At 49.8% G+C, this 18,723-nt stretch overlaps 1 protein-coding gene across 1 annotated transcript in view; it reads right to left on the reverse strand.

Moving 5' to 3' along the window:
- Positions 1 to 17: 17 nt before the first annotated feature.
- LOC133117930 (F-box only protein 11-like) overlaps positions 18 to 18,723 on the reverse strand; it is a 30,728-nt gene continuing 12,022 nt past the window's right edge. Inside the window, exons 2-22 of the mRNA XM_061227453.1 lie at positions 13,698 to 13,825; positions 12,541 to 12,622; positions 11,756 to 11,900; positions 11,433 to 11,562; positions 11,113 to 11,196; positions 10,763 to 10,895; positions 10,349 to 10,455; positions 10,016 to 10,127; positions 9,722 to 9,828; positions 8,900 to 9,037; positions 7,111 to 7,328; positions 6,350 to 6,530; positions 6,127 to 6,249; positions 5,608 to 5,693; positions 5,254 to 5,330; positions 4,869 to 5,012; positions 4,322 to 4,432; positions 3,542 to 3,649; positions 3,175 to 3,283; positions 2,536 to 2,634; positions 18 to 1,740 (exon numbers count right to left, since the gene is read on the reverse strand). Coding sequence (XP_061083437.1) covers positions 1,611 to 1,740; positions 2,536 to 2,634; positions 3,175 to 3,283; positions 3,542 to 3,649; positions 4,322 to 4,432; positions 4,869 to 5,012; positions 5,254 to 5,330; positions 5,608 to 5,693; positions 6,127 to 6,249; positions 6,350 to 6,530; positions 7,111 to 7,328; positions 8,900 to 9,037; positions 9,722 to 9,828; positions 10,016 to 10,127; positions 10,349 to 10,455; positions 10,763 to 10,895; positions 11,113 to 11,196; positions 11,433 to 11,562; positions 11,756 to 11,900; positions 12,541 to 12,622; positions 13,698 to 13,825 — 2,552 coding nt within the window. The 3' untranslated portion in view covers positions 18 to 1,610. The remainder of the gene's footprint in view (positions 1,741 to 2,535; positions 2,635 to 3,174; positions 3,284 to 3,541; positions 3,650 to 4,321; positions 4,433 to 4,868; positions 5,013 to 5,253; positions 5,331 to 5,607; positions 5,694 to 6,126; positions 6,250 to 6,349; positions 6,531 to 7,110; positions 7,329 to 8,899; positions 9,038 to 9,721; positions 9,829 to 10,015; positions 10,128 to 10,348; positions 10,456 to 10,762; positions 10,896 to 11,112; positions 11,197 to 11,432; positions 11,563 to 11,755; positions 11,901 to 12,540; positions 12,623 to 13,697; positions 13,826 to 18,723) is intronic.

Consider the following 18,723-nt stretch of genomic DNA (forward strand, 5'->3'; position numbering starts at 1 on the left):
AATTCTCACAACTGAAATGATCTAATAAAGTTTATTTTTAAAAATGACCAGTTTTCCTTTCTTTTCTAGGAAATTAAACCCTTTTTTAATTGATACTAGCATCTACATAATGGTTATTGAATACTCCACAATATATTAAGTCTAGATGTTATGGTACATGCATACAATTCAGGCCGTATGAGGAACCCACAGTCACCAATACACATGAATGAAAAAGCTAAGAAACTGTATACAGCGGTGTAGATATTAGTCTCGGCTTCGATATAGCAAGAAGCCGACTCCAGCTCCAGCAATGTAAAGTACAGACAATGAACCGAAGGGGCCACCTCACTCAGAATACTCGGAGCGGTGGGCCCTACCAATCACAGTGCTTTCACGAGACGGTTTTGGCCTTCCAGTTCCCTTTCTGAATTTGTCCCAAGTGGCAAAACAATATTTTAAAGTTACTCTTAAAATTTTCACTGTCTGGATTATCAAGGGTTGGGGGTTGGGGGTTGGGGGGGGAAGGGGAACCACAATCCTTAGCCCACATATAAATAGCACTACAAAAAGTCAAAAGGCAGCCTCAAACTTTTTCACACAACCAGTCTCATGAAAACACTCAAACTTTACATTTATAAACCCAATTTTTTTTTTTTTTTTTTCTATTTTTCTCAACATCATTTAAAATTGGTAACATTGCTGGAGGAATTTTTTTTTTAGTGTTTTTTTTTTCTCTTTTCCGAACTTTTCTTTTTTTCTTTAAATTCTCTTTCACAGAAAGAACTTATATACTGGGACATGAGCAGGATTACAGCAAATCTAGGGTGTTCTAACCAAAAAAAAAAAATTATAATAAAATAAGACATTCAAGTACAGTAAGATTTTTGCTTGAAAATACAAAACTACATGAGAAAGCATTAAAATCAAATTTCTCAACGCTTAAAAAAAAAAAAAAAAAAAAAAAGCCGAAGTGCCAGTCACATTTTTTTAAACCGTACACATACACCAGCGCAACGGTTCCCAGGGTGACGGTTTCCCAGGGTGACGGTCCCCAGAGGGCGACGGTTCCCCAGGGCGACGGTGTGGTCACGGCTATGGCTCACCACTCGTCTTTACAAAACTGCAGTTTGAGGTTTCCTGTGACGGCGCCCCCTACAGGCCTGGGGGGAGTGTGGGGGAGCGGGAGCGAGGCCGTCTCTCGCTCGGCGTTCCCACACCCCGCCCGTTTGCGTTTCTGGACGACGCGTTCCTCTCTTCCTTGGCCGTGCACGAGACCCTCTGTGTAATCCAGGTTCTTTGTGAACACATCGACAGGAGGGAACGGGTACAAGAGGGGGGGAAACGGCGCCACGTCCACACCAGAATATCCTTTTTCTGTTTGTTTTTTTTTCCTCTTAAATATATAAACCTCTCAGTACAAAGCCTGTCCCAAGTTTATTCTTTCCCATTTTGTTAAAGTTTGTGTTTTTCCGTTACACTTCTAAAGTTTGTGTTTTTCTCGTCCACGCTTAGTTTACACACGGAGTCCCTCTCGGTCGAGTGGCACAAGCTCCATTTCTCCGTAGGGGGGTTGGGGTGGACAGGCTCGTGGGGGGGAGGGAGGGGGCGGGGCAGGGCAGGGGTGCAGCTCAGTTGTGCTGCAGCGTGTTGGATTCTATCGGGGGCGCCGAGTCGTACAGAGTGTCCGTGTCGTGGGTGGGCTCTCCGGCCAGCGTGCAGGGGTTCGACAGCGTCCCGGCCCCACAGTCACAGAAAAACCTGCGGCAGGAGGAGAGGTTAAACGCGTTAATAAAAAAAGGAACCCTACAAAGGCAACTGGACAGACAGAAATTGCATTGCATTATTGGCATTTGGCAGACGCTCTTATCCAGAGCGACGTACAGTTGATTAGACTAAGCAGGAGACAATGCCCCCCTGGAGCAATGCAGGGTTAAGGGCCTTGCTCAAGAGCCCAACGGCTGTGCGGATCTTATTGTGGCTACACCGGGAATCGAACCGCCGACCTTGTGGGTCCCAGTCATTCACCTTAACCACTACGCTACAGGCCACCCTATAAAATCCCAGAACAGATTCCGAGGGTGCTTCCCAATAGTAAAAAAAAAAAAAAACGTATCCTTATCGTATCGTTTCCTCCACTACCCGGAAGTATGGGGGGAGGAGACGAGTGGAGGAAGAGAGGATACTTGGTTGTTGTTTTTTGTATTGGGATGCACACCCACAGTGTCCTATAATAGGCAGGTCAGCACAGTGCAGGTATCCCCCAGCAGGGGGCCAGCTATCACAGACGTGCACAGTTATCACACAAAACCATGAATGGCTCAAACTGCCCTGTACTTCCAGCTCTGCACTTCAACATTAAACACCCACTAATCCTTAAAGGCCACAGTAACCATGAATGACTCATTTCAGCCAGTGGAGGAGGAAGCTAAACGACCCACACATCCCACGAACAACCAGTCAGAACAGCACTGATAGGACAGCCGGCGGTCACGTTCAGTACAGGTGTGGGTGAACAGAGACGAGCTTCAGGTAGCGTAGCAGACGCACACTGACCTATCGTGCCTAATAAACTCTACGTCGTGCCCTTGATGGCACTTCTTGATGCAGTTGACACAGATGGCGTTGCGGTCCGTCGTGTTGCACGTGTGACACCTGCAGACGAGCAGAAAGAGGAGGTCAGTCTCACGCTTACAGGTGTGTGTAGAGGGCACAGGTGTGTGTGGAGGGGACAGGTGTGTAGAGGGCACAGGTGTGTGTAGAGGGGACAGGTGTGTGTAGAGGGGACAGGTGTGTGTAGAGGGGACAGGTGTGTGTAGAGGGGACAGGTGTGTGTAGAGGGGACAGGTGTGTGTGTGTGTGTGTGTAGAGGGCACAGGTGTGTGTGTGTGTGTGTAGAGGGCACAGGTGTGTGTAGAGGGCACAGCAGTGTGTAGAGGGCACAGCAGTGTGTAGAGGGTGTGTAGAAGGGACAGGTGTGTGTAGAGGGCACAGGGGTGCGTAGAGGGCACAGGTGTGTGGAGGGCACAGGTGTGTGGAGGGCACAGGGGTGCGTAGAGGGCACAGGTGTGTGGAAGGCACAGGTGTGTGTAGAGGGCACAGGTGTGTGGAGGGCACAGGGGTGCGTAGAGGGCACAGGTGTGTGTAGAGGGCACAGGTGTGTGCAGGCAGGCCGGGGTGAGGGCAGGAGGTCACCTGTAGAAGTCGTGCATGGGGTAGCTGGTGTAGCTGGAGATCTTGTACAGGCACTGCCCTCGGTTCACCGCCTTCTCGATGGCGTCCTGATTGTTCATTATTTTGTTGTCTGAGAGGAGAGAGGAAGCGTGCTCGGTAAAGGTGGCCCGCCGTAACGGCATACTGAATCACACTTCCATTGGTGCTAGTGTGAAGAAAACTACTCAACCTTTGTCGCCACATTCTGAAACTTGTTGGGCGTGAGGTTGTCTGGTAATCAACAGAACTCACTGCATCGCTCATCACTGTTCCTATTGGCCGACTGTTCACCTGGACAGAGAGGACTCAAGCATACACCACCTCTCCCGCGAGGGGTCTCCCGCTTTACCTTTCATAGTGACGTTGACTCCTGACGCCAGGAACAGCCCCCCGAAGCGGTTGTTGAAGATCTGATTGCCTTCTAGAGTCGCTGTGGCGTGATTCGTGATCTCGATGCCTGGGGGAGGAGGGGAGGGGGGCAATCAAACACCGTGTAAGTACCCCGTAAACCTGCCAGCCCGTTTCAGCGGGACTCAGCAGAAAATACAGCGGCCGCCCTGACACTGAAATGGATCGGAGCGGCTCTGTGCAGTTCGGATTCACAAACGGGAGCCTGCGTGTGGAGGTAAGTGCTACATACTCCATTAACTGCCTACAGAGGTGAAGTGTAAATGATAGGGGAACGGACGGCTGGGGAGAGGCTGCTTTTCACAGCCGGACAGGGACTGGGACTACAGCACAACAGGCTGCGCTCAAGACCACACACCAGCCTGCTACTCATACTACCATTTCAGTGAAAATGAGCCTGAAATTTAGTGCGAGTAGAATGCCAAGTGTGCGCTTTCAAACACAGACAGGGACTACAGATGAAATCATCCCTAATGGCACATTTACATTGTTTATTAATGTGCATTGAGCCTTCTTATTAATACATGAAAAAAAAAAAAAAAAAGTAATAAAAACATTTGGTCCAACCAGAGAGTGACTGGCACAAAAGCTCCGCCCATTTCAGGCCATAAAAGCACGCAATGTGGAGAACGCATTGTTTGACCAATCGACACTCACGGTGAAGCCCTCTACACCAATCACAGCCCTGTGACATCACTCGAACTCAAACAGAAACGCTCACCAGCGGCGAAGCCGTCGAATATCCGGTTCTTGCGCAGGATGGGGTGGCTGTTGGTGCTGATGAGCACGCCTGCCTGGGCGTTTCTGAAGATGTCGTTCTCCTCCAGCAGTCCTGCGGAGACAGACCGTCAGAACCAACTCTCACCAGCAGAGGGCGCAGCAGTATGCCAATAGAGCCAGCTCACTCACCATTTACACAAAATTATTTCTTTTAAGGGATACATTTCCTGACAGAATTTATGGGCCTTCCCAGACTTAGCTATTTAAGTAGTCATGAGAAATAATCATCGAAACGAACAGCTTGAACCAAAGCACAGCACACTTCCATTTGGATAAGACCGGAGTCATAAACACGGTTGTGTTTTGGTCAGTGTGTGAGACCGGTTCTGTGTTTTGGTCAGTGTGTGACCGGTTCTGTGTTTTGGTCAGTGTGTGACCGGTTCTGTGTTTTGGTCAGTGTGTGACCGGGTCTGTGTTTTGGTCAGTGACGGGTCTGTGTTTTGTTCAGTGACGGGTCTGTGTTTTGGTCACCGCGGCGCTCTCCTCACCTCGCCCCCCGTTGAAGATGCAGATCCCTCCGTCTCTCCCGTCGTGGATCTTGTTCCTCCGCAGCGTGGGGTTGCTGTCCGTCTTTATCCACACCCCCGCCATGGCGTTATCGAAGATCTCATTATCCTCAATGAAGCCCAGACCTGGAGGTGAAGCCCAAAATCAGCCAGAGAAACAACACCATAGAGCCACACAACACAGCAACACCACAGAGAGCCACACAACACAGCAACACCACAGAGAGCCACACAACACAGCAACACCACAGAGAGACCACAGAGCCACACAACACAGCAACACCACAGAGAGACCATAGAGCCACACAACAAGCCTCGAGACACAATAAAACAAGACAGGCTGAATTGTGATGGGCAGTTGTCTTACCGGAGTTGTAAACTAGAATTCCACCGTTCTGACCGCCCCAGATCTTGTTCCTCCTGATTTTGGGGTTGCTGCCAGTTCTGTAGCAGGGACAAGATGTAACAGTCAGACAGGCATGGATGAACAGGTGAACAGCCAGAAGAGCAGTGTCAACAAACACACCTTGAAATATTGAGATATTTCCATGATACGTGCTTTGTGCCCCAAGCTTCAATTCAATCAAAACAATCCAGAAAAGGCTCCCCACACTACCTGCCCACACAGGTCCTATAAACATTCAGTTCCTTTGATTGACTACAGACTAACTGAAGAACAAAGTTCCTCTGTCGCACCAAAATGCCAGACATTGTCACGTACCTGATCTGCACCCCAGAGTACATGTGGTTGTAGATGTCGTTATCTTCCAGCACGCCATGACCGTTGTCGTAGAAATACACGCCCACCTGTTCAGAGAAGGGCATTACATCACATTACATTACATTACATTACATTAATGGCATTTGGCAGACGCTCTTATCCAGAGCGACGTACAGTTGATAAGACTAAGCAGGCTGGAGCAAGGCAGGGTTGGTTAGCTTATTGTGCGGCTCTCTTGTAACTACACCGGGGATTGAACCACCGACCTTGCGGGTCCCAGTCATGTACCTTAACCACTACGCTACAGGCTGCCCAGAGTGATTCTCTCCTCTGTATGAATGAAGAGTGAAACTGTGTCGCCAAAAATCAATGAGGGGGAAAAAAGACACCACGTGGACTCGACACACAACCTGACCATGGCGCAGGCAGTGTTTGTGGTGTCTTTATCCGAGTCCCAGGCTAAGCAGGGGGGGGGTTTTCCGTACATTAGCGTGAGGAACAGACGCTCATCTCCGTTACCTGCTTCCCGCTGTGTATCCGGTTTTTCCGTAAGACGGGCGTGCTTCCCGTCGTCACCCACACGCCCGCCAGGGTGTTGCTATACACCTCGTTCTCCTCGATCACGCCCTGCCCCTTTTCGTGCTGATGGGGAGACACAGGACAGAAACAGACGGTTAGAGCCGTAGTATGAACGAGTGTGTCTGTGCATGTGAACAGGCGAGCAGGGAGGGGGCTAACTCACCACGTAGATGCCTCCGTGCTGGCCGTCGTGAATCTTGTTGTGCCGGACGATGGGGCAGCTGTTGGTGCGGATCTGGATCCCCGCCAGGGCGTTGCCGTAGATATCGTTCTCCTCTATAAGACCCCGTCCGTCCCCGAATATGTAAACTCCGCCTTGGTTGCCATTGTAGATGGCGTTGCTCCTGGATTTAAATAAATAAATAAGTTACGTTAAAGGAAGCCGAAACAAACAGGCAGCTCGGCAAACATTTCCTCACTAAGCCGGAGTCTAACACAAAGGCTCAGTGCAGTTCAAAGCCTCTTCAGATCACGTTTACGGTGTATGTAACAGGCCATTTTCGCCTCAACCAATAAGCAAAGGAACGGTGCATTAGGCCACCAATCAGAAGTGAGTTTTAGATGAATATGTCCATAGAACAGCCATATCAGGGCACCAGCTCTTGGGTTCAGAAATGACATACTTTGTATCAGAGGAAATTATCCTATTTATAAATCCGAAGTATCGATCTTTCTTGCGGCCTAATGAACACTTAAAATGAAAGAAAAAAACATTTTTGCTAAAAAAACTGCCAAGAACATAGTGACTCACTGCATCCTGTGAAACATGAATGGTATGCTAACCAAAGAATAATAATACATTATTAATATACTAATATTTTATAATGCTACCAAAGAAAGCCTGGAAGGTTTCTGTACCTCGGCCCTACACACTACACTGAGCACAAGGCCACGGGCACCCCAGACCCTGCCGCGCGCTCTCACCTGATGGTGGGGTCGCTGTTGGAGGTGATCCACACCCCGGCGAAGTTGTTTGCATAGATCTTGTTCTCGATGAACTGGCCGCGGCCCTTCTCGTGCACGTAGATGCCTCCCGTCTGGCCGTGGTGGATCTCGCAGCGCACCACCGTGGGGTTGGCGTACGCCTTCACCTCGAAGCCCGCTATCCGGTTCCTGTGGATGTTGCAGCTCTCGAAGTAGCCCTGCAGGGGGAGACAGAGAGCCGTGTAAAAAAAAAAAAAATAAAAAATAAAAACGTCACCCAGAACCCGACAGCAACCCGACGTGCGTGAATGTACGCGTTACATAATCACGAAAGCGCTTTCGAATGTGAGCTGAACCTGTGGGAAGGGGAGAGAGGACAGCCACGCAGATCCAATGACTCGACAGGATGAGTCACAGACAAATAAATCTTTTTTTTTTTTGGGGGTGAAGCGGTAGCCAACACAGGCACCAGCTGGAGCTTAAGACGCTGATGCTGCCCACTGTCCACACCACAGAGCTGGAGAGGACTGCAGACTCCATTTACACTTTCCTGCTCAAACCAGCTCCCTGCCCCCTCTCTCTCTCTCTCTCTCCAGTCTCTCTCTCTGCCAGTCTCTCCCTCTCTCTACAGTCTCTCTCTGCCGGTCTCACCCTTTCTACAGTCTCTCTCTGCCAGTCTCTCCCTCTCTCTACAGTCTCTCTCTGCTGGTCTCTCCCTCTCTCTACAGTCTCTCTCTGCTGGTCTCTCTCTCTCTGCCAGTCTCTCCCTCTCTCACCCTCTCTACAGTCTCTCTCTGCTGGTCTCTCCCTCTCTCTACAGTCTCTCTCTGCTGGTCTCTCTCTCTCTGCCAGTCTCTCCCTCTCTCTACAGTCTCTCTCTGCTGGTCTCTCTCTCTCTGCCGGTCTCACCCTCTCTCTCTGCCGGTCTCTCCCTCTCTCTCTCTGCCGGTCTCTCCCTCTCCCTCTGCTGGTCTCTCCCTCTCTCTGCTGGTCTCTCTGCCTCGTCCCACCTGGTTAATGCCACGCACAGACACCCTGGAGCTACATATTCATCTCCATGCCTCACTAATACGGTTTTCCCCCCTAAATAAACTCCCTACTTTTCCAGTTAAAGCACTAGCTAATTGTAACCTGTCCAACCCATTTGATTTGGTATAATGGCTTTAACACATTTCTGTTATATCCATCTACCATTACACCGGCCAGTGGGGGATGGGCTCCCCCTCTATAGCCGGGCTGCCCCTCGATAGCCGGGCTGCCCCTCGATAGCCGGGCTGCCCCTCTGCCCCTCGATAGCCGGGCTGCCCCTCTATAGCTGGGCTGCCCCTCTATAGCCGGGCTGCCCGTCTATAGCCGGGCTGCCCCTCTATATCCGGGCTGCCCCTCTATAGCCGGGCTGCCCCTCTATATCCGGGCTGCCCCTCTATATCCGGGCTGCCCCTCTATAGCCGGGTTCATCCAGAGATTTCTTTGTATTGGCCAGATTTCTTTCCACCACTGAGGGTTTTTCTGCTCACTAGGGTTTTATTTTTTTACCTGACATATGCTTGCTACTTTGGGGAATCCGGTCTGGAGGTTCGTCTGCTACTCTCTAATGTGTCTTTGGTACAGCCTTCTGTAAAACGGCGCTACACAAATATAATTGAACTGAAACTGAACTGTACGGTCTCTCTGCCTGCTATGCCGTGTCTGTACCTGCATGTTTCTCTCCCACTACAACCTCCGTCTTTACAGTCTCTCTCTCTGGTATGGTTTGGACGAATCAGAGCTCTCAGGGGGTGGGGTTTACCATGCCGTGGTCGAAGGTGAACACGCCCACGTCTCTCCCGTGGTGGATGTGGTTCCGTCTGATGATGGGGTTGCCGTGGTTCTTCACCCAGATCCCGGCCAACGCGTTGTTGGAGATCTCGTTGTCTTCGTATATACCCTGCGGGAGGGGGAACAACGCCATCAAACCACCGCAGAGAACAAGAGAGACTAGAATGTGCTGCAGAGCCACTGGGACTGTTCATTACAGCACTTAGTTTGTGTTACAGCTCTGAGAACACAACACCCCAGGATGTGGTTTAACAAGCCACTCAAGGTCTGTTATTTTCTACACTGTTAATATTGTCACAGTATTAAACCATGCCAGAAATTCAATTCTCCCGATATACTACTTTGGCCTTGGAGCGATGACATACTTTTTTTTTTTTTTTTTAATACTGTAACCAATTCCTAGGGTAAAATACAATATACGATAGATAGATGAATTATACATTTGAATAAATTATTGAACAATTTCTCGGCATAAATCCAATGGCAACAAAATTGCTCAAAAATGTCTGTTCATTGATTTATCCAATTAGATAACTCATTAAATATTTTCTACTTATTTACAGATCCTTATTGATAATGTGTTTGCGCTGTGCAGTCTCTTTTCACCCGTGGGATCAATACATGACAAGATCAATACTGGGCCTGCCACACGGTTATATATTGTATGCTGACCACTGCAGTACCTAGATTTATTTAGTGTGTGATGTAACACACTGGATATTTTGGATCAAAGCGCTTGGAACTGTGAATCTTTTGAGTCAGTGCTGTTCACGTGTACCCTGTCGAGTCTTACCTGCGCGTGGTCAGTGATGTACAACCCCACGTTCTCACAGTCACTGATGTTGCAGTGTTTGATGGTGGGACAAGCCCCCTGGCCACTCACACAGACAGCCGAACCCACTGCAACGACAGGAGGAAGCAAAAGGGGGGGTTAAACACTACAATACCCAGCAGCCTTTACAACATGACATGACAGAAACTACATTACTACATTTCCCGGATATGACAGAAACTACATTACCCATAATCCTCCGACAGTGACTACAGTGCAAAGCATCCTGTGCTCGGCTGGACTGAGCGTGCTCACCTGTGCAGGTGCTGCGGATGATGCAGTGGTCGATGATGGGGCTGCAGTTGACCGTGATCTCCAGGCAGTGGTGCGCGTTGTGGTGCTGGGCCGACTTGTCGTCAGGGTTGAACTGCAGTAGGGGGAACGGGGGGGGGGATTATGAATGATGTCATCCCAGCCCATGTGACCAAGCCCCAGCCAATGAACTCATGAGCAGCTAAAGGGTTTGGAATTTTACGTATGCGAGTATAAAACCCCCCGAAAAGCGTGCTATGGAGAGCTTGGCTCGGAGGGTGGCAGATGCCGGGTGGGGCAAGGGCAGGTTGTAAGGGGTGAAAGTTGAGGCCTCACCCTGATGGTCATGTAGCCCACATAGGCGTCCTCTGACCCCTCCATGAACACGAACGTGGAGTCTCGGGTGTTCTCTATGATCACCTTGTCGGCCACTTTCCCAGGAGCTGAAATACCAAGCAGTATGAGCACAAAGCAGACTAGAAACAGGGACGCCATTTGGCAGCCGCCCATATTAAATTGTTCTCGTTCCTCCACACTCGATGGCTGTTCCGTGTACCCTTCAACGGAAACGAGTAATGAAATTTCAGAAGGTTAAATCATTTTTTTTCAGCGAATGAATTTTATTTATTTCCGAAACCGGAATTAATTCAATGGATTCGGTCGTAACCCTGGTTCTACATTGTGATAAAAGGGCGAATGGCTCTTGACGGAAAAAGGAACTGAACTGGCGGTCTTGGGAGGACCACACACCTGCACCGATCATGGTGATGGGCGACTCGATGTAGATCCACTCGTCGGTGTAGATCCCGGAGTGGACGAATATCAGCCCGTCGAAGTGAGCCTCCTGCACCCCGCCCAAGGCGTCCTCGATAGTGTCGTAGTACTGAGGGAGGAGCCAGAACCCCGCAGGGGGGTGAGTGACAGCCGTGGAAATCAGCGTGTGAATGAGCCGAATTAATGTCCTGGATCACACCGCATGCACCTAGGGCAGCGCAGCACTAGAGAACTGCCAACTCTCTACGTGCGCAGCTCATTTAATCACACATAATCTTGTTAAAAGGTACATAACGATCTCGGTAAAAATGCTAAGGATCTCTTACCAGCATGTTCTCTCTGCCTTTGTACCGGGCTGGATTACTGTAGAAGTGTTCCGCAAAGCCAGGCTTTACGTGCGCGCCTTTGTACTGTAAATAAAATAAAGACGGCGTGTCACCAGTGTGAAATAAAGGCCTCCACTGCGTCCGTCTATAACCTTACAGCACATCCAGGACCACAGCCCGATTCGTCTGTGACAATGCAGTTCCTGAAATCACGCTAAACAGAGGCACTGGCCTGGGTTCAGCCGTATTACAGGGGTTAGGAGGGACAGACAGAGGCCAGTTAGGTTGGGTTTGGATTACGGGGGCGTCAGGGGTCGTACCAGCTGCTGAAAGCTCTCCTTCCAGGGATTGGGCTGCTCGTACTCCTCGGGGTTGATCTGGTAGAACTTCCCGGGCTCAGGGTGCATCATGGGACGCGTGTACTCGAACACCTCCATGTACAGCCTCTTCCTGCGAAAGCAGAAGGCCGCAGGTCAACCCACAGGTCGGTCACACACAAGACCGCCAACGCAACGGGGACCGGGGCTGGTCTATACCTTTCAGGCCCTTAATGTCAGCACCCTAAATCTGGAGGGATTAGGAATAAAAGAGAATACAGCGGTGTTGGCAGTGTTAATCTGGGGAGGGCAGGTTAGGGACGCACCAGAGGATGGGGTCGTTGGCCAGCTCACTGAAGCGCTTGCACACACAGGCGGCCCGACACAGGTCCTGCTCCAACAGGTAGGAGAAGATCTTCAGCACCACCTCGTCCGGAAGCTTCTCCTGGAGGTACTGCTCGGCAGGGGCGGCTGAGGGGCAGGGCAGGGCTCATTAGGGTCATCATCATCATCATCATCACCACCACAGGCATCATCATCATCATCATCACCATCACCATCACCATCACCACCACCACCACCACCACCACCACCACCACCACCACAGGCATCATCATCATCATCATCACCACCACCACAGGCATCATCATCATCATCATCATCATCACCACCACCACCACCACCACCACCACCACCACCACCACCACCACCACCACAGGTATCATCATCATCATCATCACCACCACAGGCATCATCATCATCATCATCATCATCATCACCACCACCACCACCACCACCACCACAGGCTTCATCACTGCATTTAATACTCAAAACGGCAAGCTCTCTTACACTGACTTGAGGTGGATTATTAATCAACGGCTCTATGGAAAATACTGTAATATTGTTTGTTTAATATTAACAGTACTCTCATCACTATAATTATGTTGATTATTATTATTACTGTCTCTATATCATGCCTATTGTTTAGTGGGTGGAGTATTCAACACAGTGGCTCACGTTCTTCTGAACCACTTCAGTGTAAATCTTCTCCGCGTCCCATTGGGCGGTCGGACTCGCCCGTTACAGGGTTGCGGGCGGAGTCGTCACTCACCTGGAAGGTCTTGCGACTTTCCCGATAGTCTGGCACGTTTTGGGCGATGTCCGAAGTTTTCCGTGGCGGAGGTGGAAGCGCCCTGGAAAAGAACGCACACGGTGTGACGCGGTGTCTAAAACACGCCTGAAACACGCTACTCAAACCGCCCCCCGTCATGGCTTCCTCAGCCACTCCCGCAGTTTCAAAATGGCCGCCGCAGACACGAGGAGAATGACACGGTGTGACACGGTGTCTAAAACACGCCTGAAACACGCTACTCAAACCGCCCCTGTCACGGCTTCCTCCGCCACTCCCGCAGTTTCAAAATGGCCACCGCAGATACGGAGGGAACGCCGCGTGGCTGGGGACTGGCTGTGCCACTGGCAAACATACGTGCTGTAGATACGGCACGTGAGCTACACACGTGAGCCAAACTACACCGGAAACAAGAGGCGTTCACAAAGATATGCACTGACATCACCACAGATGCCAACTCTGGCTTTTAAAGGATGTCACCCTAAAGTCACCCAATGCTTTACCCTGGGGCAAAATTAGTCCATCAATTCAAATCACCCAATATGAATATTTCAGCACGTTTTAATAAACTAAATCTGCGTTAAATAATTGAACCTTATGTTTAATAAATGGAGCGATAACTTATGCAGCGAGCTGTGAGATATAAAAAGTAGATCAATCCTGGCCTCTGGGTTCCTAGAGAGGAGAGCAGGAGAGAGGGATCACGTGGATGAAAGGATGAGAGGATGAGAGCATCATGCAGTGGGGACCCGCACTGGGCTCAGAGCATGAACGTACGTACACACGCTTGTACGTACACACGCAAGCTCACGTACACTCACAGGCACACGGTCACACGTGTCCAGATACAAGCGCTCATACACACACACTCAAACATACTCAAGTCCATTATGCATATGTGTGAGCACACACAAACGTGCACGCTCGCACAGGCGTGCTCTCACACGTGCACGCTCACACACAGTTGAGCTCTCACACGTGCACGCTCGCACACAGTTGAGCTCTCACACGTGCACGCTCGCACACAGTTGTGCCCTCACACGTGCACGCTGGCACACAGTTGTGCTCTCACACGTGCACGCTCGCAGACAGTTGTGCTCTCACACGTGCACGCTCGCACACAGGTGCCGGAGTCTCACCTCCATGCTGGTCTTGGCCGGACAGGCGGTCCTCTTGGGCAGCAGGGACTTCCTGCGGAGTTGGTAGGGACTGTTCTGCGCTCCAGGGCCGGATTCTTCTGCAACCATGTCTGCAGGAACGTCCTCATCTGGAGAGAGAGAGAGAGAGAGAGAGAGAGAGGAAAGAGTCAGGCCATGTCGCCCCTCAAACATCACCACACTCGACCACGTTCAGCCTCTAATGTACGTTTTCTTTACCATTTACACATCCTGCCAGTCTACATCATTTTGAGCGATGGAAGAGGTCCCATTTACAGCTGAACACCAGAGCACCGCAGTGCTTCCCCCCCGGGGGGGGGGGGGGGGGGCAGTGGTGACTGAACGCTTCACTCAGTGCAGGTCTCAGTACCTGGTGACCCAGATCCACAGTGAGCGCACACACGCTCGCACGCACCACACCGATCCTGCCATACACCGCAGAGTCAGGCCGCATTTAACGCTGCGCTAGGAAAGGGCTCTGAGCAACCCAGTCCTGCAGTCTTTCTGCCACAGCGTTGAGTTCTGGCTGAGGCGTACGATTCCTGCGAAATCCTGCAGATATCTTTGCCTCTGAGCAGGCCCAACTTACTGTCCAAGGTACAAGATCGCTTAAACGATTAAGAGGTGCGTAAGAGCAACAACAAGCAGAGTCAACAGCCCCCCAGCTGTCCTGCTGCAAACGGGGTCTAACATCACCAGGGTCTAGAACACACCGGCTCTGAAGGTCCTGGTGGGCCGCAGCGTCTGCAGGTTTTGGTGGATTCCTCGTCGACCATCTAGCCAAACAAATGAATCACTCGTGCTATAACCAGCAGCAGACACTGCGGCCCTCCAGGACCGGAGTTTGACACCCCTGCTCGAAAAGGCTTTGAGGCCTACCTCCGACCCTGCCCCAGGGTCAGAGCCCAAACACGGAGATGACGACACCGGTTCAGACAGCCGCTTGCCGACAAGACACCCCGAGCGCAGCAGAGAACCAAAACTTCCCAAGACGGTTAAAAAATCAGCCTTGGAGACAGAGGGCCGCGGGGTTCGGAAAGCATCTAGAGAAATGGCAGGAGGGCAGGGAGCCCCACACACACACAGGCGGAGGGAGAAATCAGCAGGTGAAACCCAACGCCCAGGAAACGACAGCTTCGCCTGGCAGGTAAAAACACATTCCTGCACCCTACCCGAAGTCTCTCCAGGAATGTGGGAAAAACAAGGCTAACAAAACACGCACGCACGCACGCTTTCAGGCACACACACACACACACACACACTGCAGCTCCTACAGAGTCATGTGGAAAAAATTGTGCACAAAGTATACTTGATATACACTTTAATTACACTTAAGGTATTCTTAAGTATGAAACGGTATAAAAAATTCACATGGGCAGACTTGATCTCTCACACTGACATACAACAATGCAAATGCATCCCAGATTAACCCTTAATATGCACGATCACAAAAGCATATACTGCCTCAACAATAACACACACATTAATACTCATATACACTCTCCCATAAACATACTACAGTCATCAAAAAAAATGTATACAAGTTACCAGGCACACAAGCACAGTTTCTCTAACTCTGTCTGAGATGTGTTGATGAACAGGAGAGATTAAGCAGAAACAACCTTTGTCTGTCTTATTAACAGTCAGCACCAACAGCATCTTCAGTATGTGTGTGTGAACATTTTAGTGTAAACGTATGTGTGTGCGTGAACATTTTAGTCTAAACGTATGTGCGCTTGAACATTTTAGTGTAAATGTATGTGTGCGCTAGAGCATTTTAGTGTAAATGTATGAGTATGCGTGAACATTTTAGTTTAAATGTATGAGTGCTTGAACATTTTAGTGTAAATGTATGAGTGTGCTTGAACATTTTAGTGTAAATGTATGAGTGCGCTTGAACATTTTAGTGTAAATGTATGAGTGCGCTTGAACATTTTAGTGTAAATGTATGAGTGCGCTTGAACATTTTAGTGTAAATGTATGAGTGCGCTTGAACATTTTAGTGTAAATGTATGAGTGCGCTTGAACATTTTAGTGTAAATGTATGAGTGCGCTTGAACATTTTAGTGTAAATGTATGAGTTTGCTTGAACATTTTAGTGTAAATGTATGAGTGCGCTTGAACATTTTAGTGTAAATGTATGAGTGTGCATGAACATTTTAGTGTAAATGTGAGCGCTTGAACATTTTAGTGTAAATGTATGAGTGCTTGAACATTTTAGTTTAAACGTATGAGTTTGCTTGGAAGCGAGTCAGTGTGCCTGAAATGCTGCTAAACTCAAAGACTCATCTCCCTGAGTTGAAGTCAAAGCTCTCTAACTTATGATGCAAATACATTCGTGCATGTCCTCTTTCCGAGAGAGAAGTGTTCCCTGCAGCTACGGCAGAGCCCAGCCCGTTTGAATCGCACGGTTTTTGGGTAACGATTTTACACTCGCTCGCCGATTATCCCAGGATATCCCTATGGCAACAGTACAGACGCACACACACCCCGCCGTGCAGCCACACACGACTTCACACACACACACACCAACGCTGCGTCTCCCCACACCACACCGCTGCTCCTGCCCACCTGAGCCACCTCCTCACTCCCCCGGTCTCCCTCACTCCACCTCCTCACACCCCCTCCCTCCATCTCCAGAGCAGCAGCAGAAGCATGCTAATCTCTTCGTTATTGTTAAATAAGGAAACCCCTGGTGAACCGCCCGGGGGCCCGGGGGCCCAGCAGTCAGACAGCGCAGAATCTGCACGGAGCGCTCGGACGCTTTCCTGCCCCGTTCGGTTCCGACACGTGAAAAACGGGGTCCTCGTTTACCCCCCTCTCCACAGCAGCGGAGGACCCGCCCCGCTGATCACTTCCGGGCCCGGATCACCGAGTCCGTTTTCTGTAAAGAAAAGAAATGTCTGTGCTGCGCTGTCGACGGCGCGGGCCGGCGGATCTGGCGACCGGATCGCGATGCGGTTCGCGCCCACGTGTCTGCCGGCCGCCCGGTGTGTGCGTGGGGAAAAGCCGCCGCTTCAGGGCAGTGGAGCGGACCGCTGCTCAGGCACAGACACAGGGCCCCGGCTCGTCCGCCAAACACACGAGCTCAGAGCCGCACGCAGCACGGGCAGGGCCCGGGACCGACACACCCCCGACGGGACAGACAGTCCGCCCAGACACCAGCCTGACCTGCGACACCTGTACTCTGCACCCCCCCTGTTCACGCCCCCCTTGTCCCGGTCACACGAGCACTTTGTTTGACCCCCTCCGTGTTCGGTGCCCCCCGCCGCCCCCATTCAGAGCCCCACTCGTGACTGCATTTAACATTTTTTTTTTTTTTTTTTAAACAGAGAGAAACTCTGCCAACTGCCCGGCTGAAATCACTCATTTTACAATTCAATGACCGCAAGCACTGCTGCAAGTGACAGGGAGGAACAATATTTAGGCTGTTCGAGCTCGTTAATTAATTCCGGCGCGTTTCATAACTCTAAACAGAATGCAGAGCGTTGTGTCGCCATGGCCACACTGAAGATTATGAATGCGGGGTCCTTGTTATGGGACATTTAGGGTCGCTTTTAGCCGTCGTAACTTCCCCTCTGCGATCTTCACTGCCATCACCGCACCATCATCACGCTTGCAGTCACATACACTTGACATTTCTGTAAAACCTCTCCTGTAGCTCTTACTACAAGGACACTAGCCCAGACGCCATCCATCCTTATATGCCCATATCTTACACTCTAAGAGACAAAGGCAGTTTAAGCTTCCTGGTCCTGGCTCCTCCAGTCTCCAGGGGGACCCCACTGTGTGCTTTATGTCCACAGTCTCACCACCAGAGGAAATCCCCCGTTTCAGCGCCTCTCTGAATCCAGGGATGTCCATTTCCACTGGATTGGGTTTGTCGTTCAGCATGGACTGAGAACACAGATGATCTCATGTTCCCTGCTCCCCCATCCCCCAGTTCAGTGAACTTTCTCCCCAGCTCAAATAACATATTAATGTTGAAATATAAAACTAGGCTTAAGAATGGGAAATGCCATTTTAAAACATAACATTTTTACATGCAAAAAAATATACAATCACTGAGCACTTTATTAGGTATTTACTTGGCTTATTTTTTTTTATTTGTCTTCTGCTGCTACAGCCTATCCATTTAAGACGTTGTGTGTTCAGAGATGCTCTTCTGCATACCACTGTTGTAATGTGTGGTTATTTGCGTTACTGTCACCTTCCTGTCAGCTTTGACCAGTCTGGCACTTCTCCTCTGACCTCACCCATTCACAACGCGTTCCTGCCAACAGATGCTTTTTTGTTTTTCGCGCCATTATCTCAGACAATTGTGCATGAACATCAGAAAGTTCTGAGATACTGAAACCACCCCGTCTGGCACCAACAATCATTCCATGGCCATATCAACCACTTAATAAGGGTAGATTTGTGCATAAAACCTACAACTACATTATGCTTTAGAAAAATAAATCGTTTTCAAACAGGAATGCAGTTGTATACCTATTTATTGTACTGAAAGCAGCCAGGGAAGAAACGCACACAAAAAAATATATATATATATATTTTTTTTTTTAATTAAAAAAAGATTTACAAACACACACATGGCTACAAACACACTTTCACACGTGATCTGAAATATACGAACACAATCCACGCACTAAGCCACACGAAGACAGCTACATGCGCTGGTCCCCTTATTTCCTGTGCACAGAGCACAGGGGACAAGGCCACGCAGGCATGGATTATTAAAATCAATAACGCTGTGCCAGTCACAGACATAATTAATGGAGACAAGATCCATGTGGCCACACAGTTAATAAACAACACGGCGACATTAACGCGCTCCCGAAAAAGCGACAACTTCTGACCGTCACCAAGGGTTACTGTGTGGTTTTTGTTCCGTCTTTTTTCAAGACCTCTTTGCCATCTCCCAGCATTCCCTGGGTGTATTAGAAATCCACAAGCACTTGGTGCTTTGAGGTGGAGAGCAACAGAGAGCCAATGAAGAGGAGAGGAC

Source organism: Conger conger, chromosome 18 (genome assembly GCF_963514075.1).
Source record: "Conger conger chromosome 18, fConCon1.1, whole genome shotgun sequence".
In the NCBI taxonomy this organism is placed as follows: domain Eukaryota; kingdom Metazoa; phylum Chordata; class Actinopteri; order Anguilliformes; family Congridae; genus Conger; species Conger conger.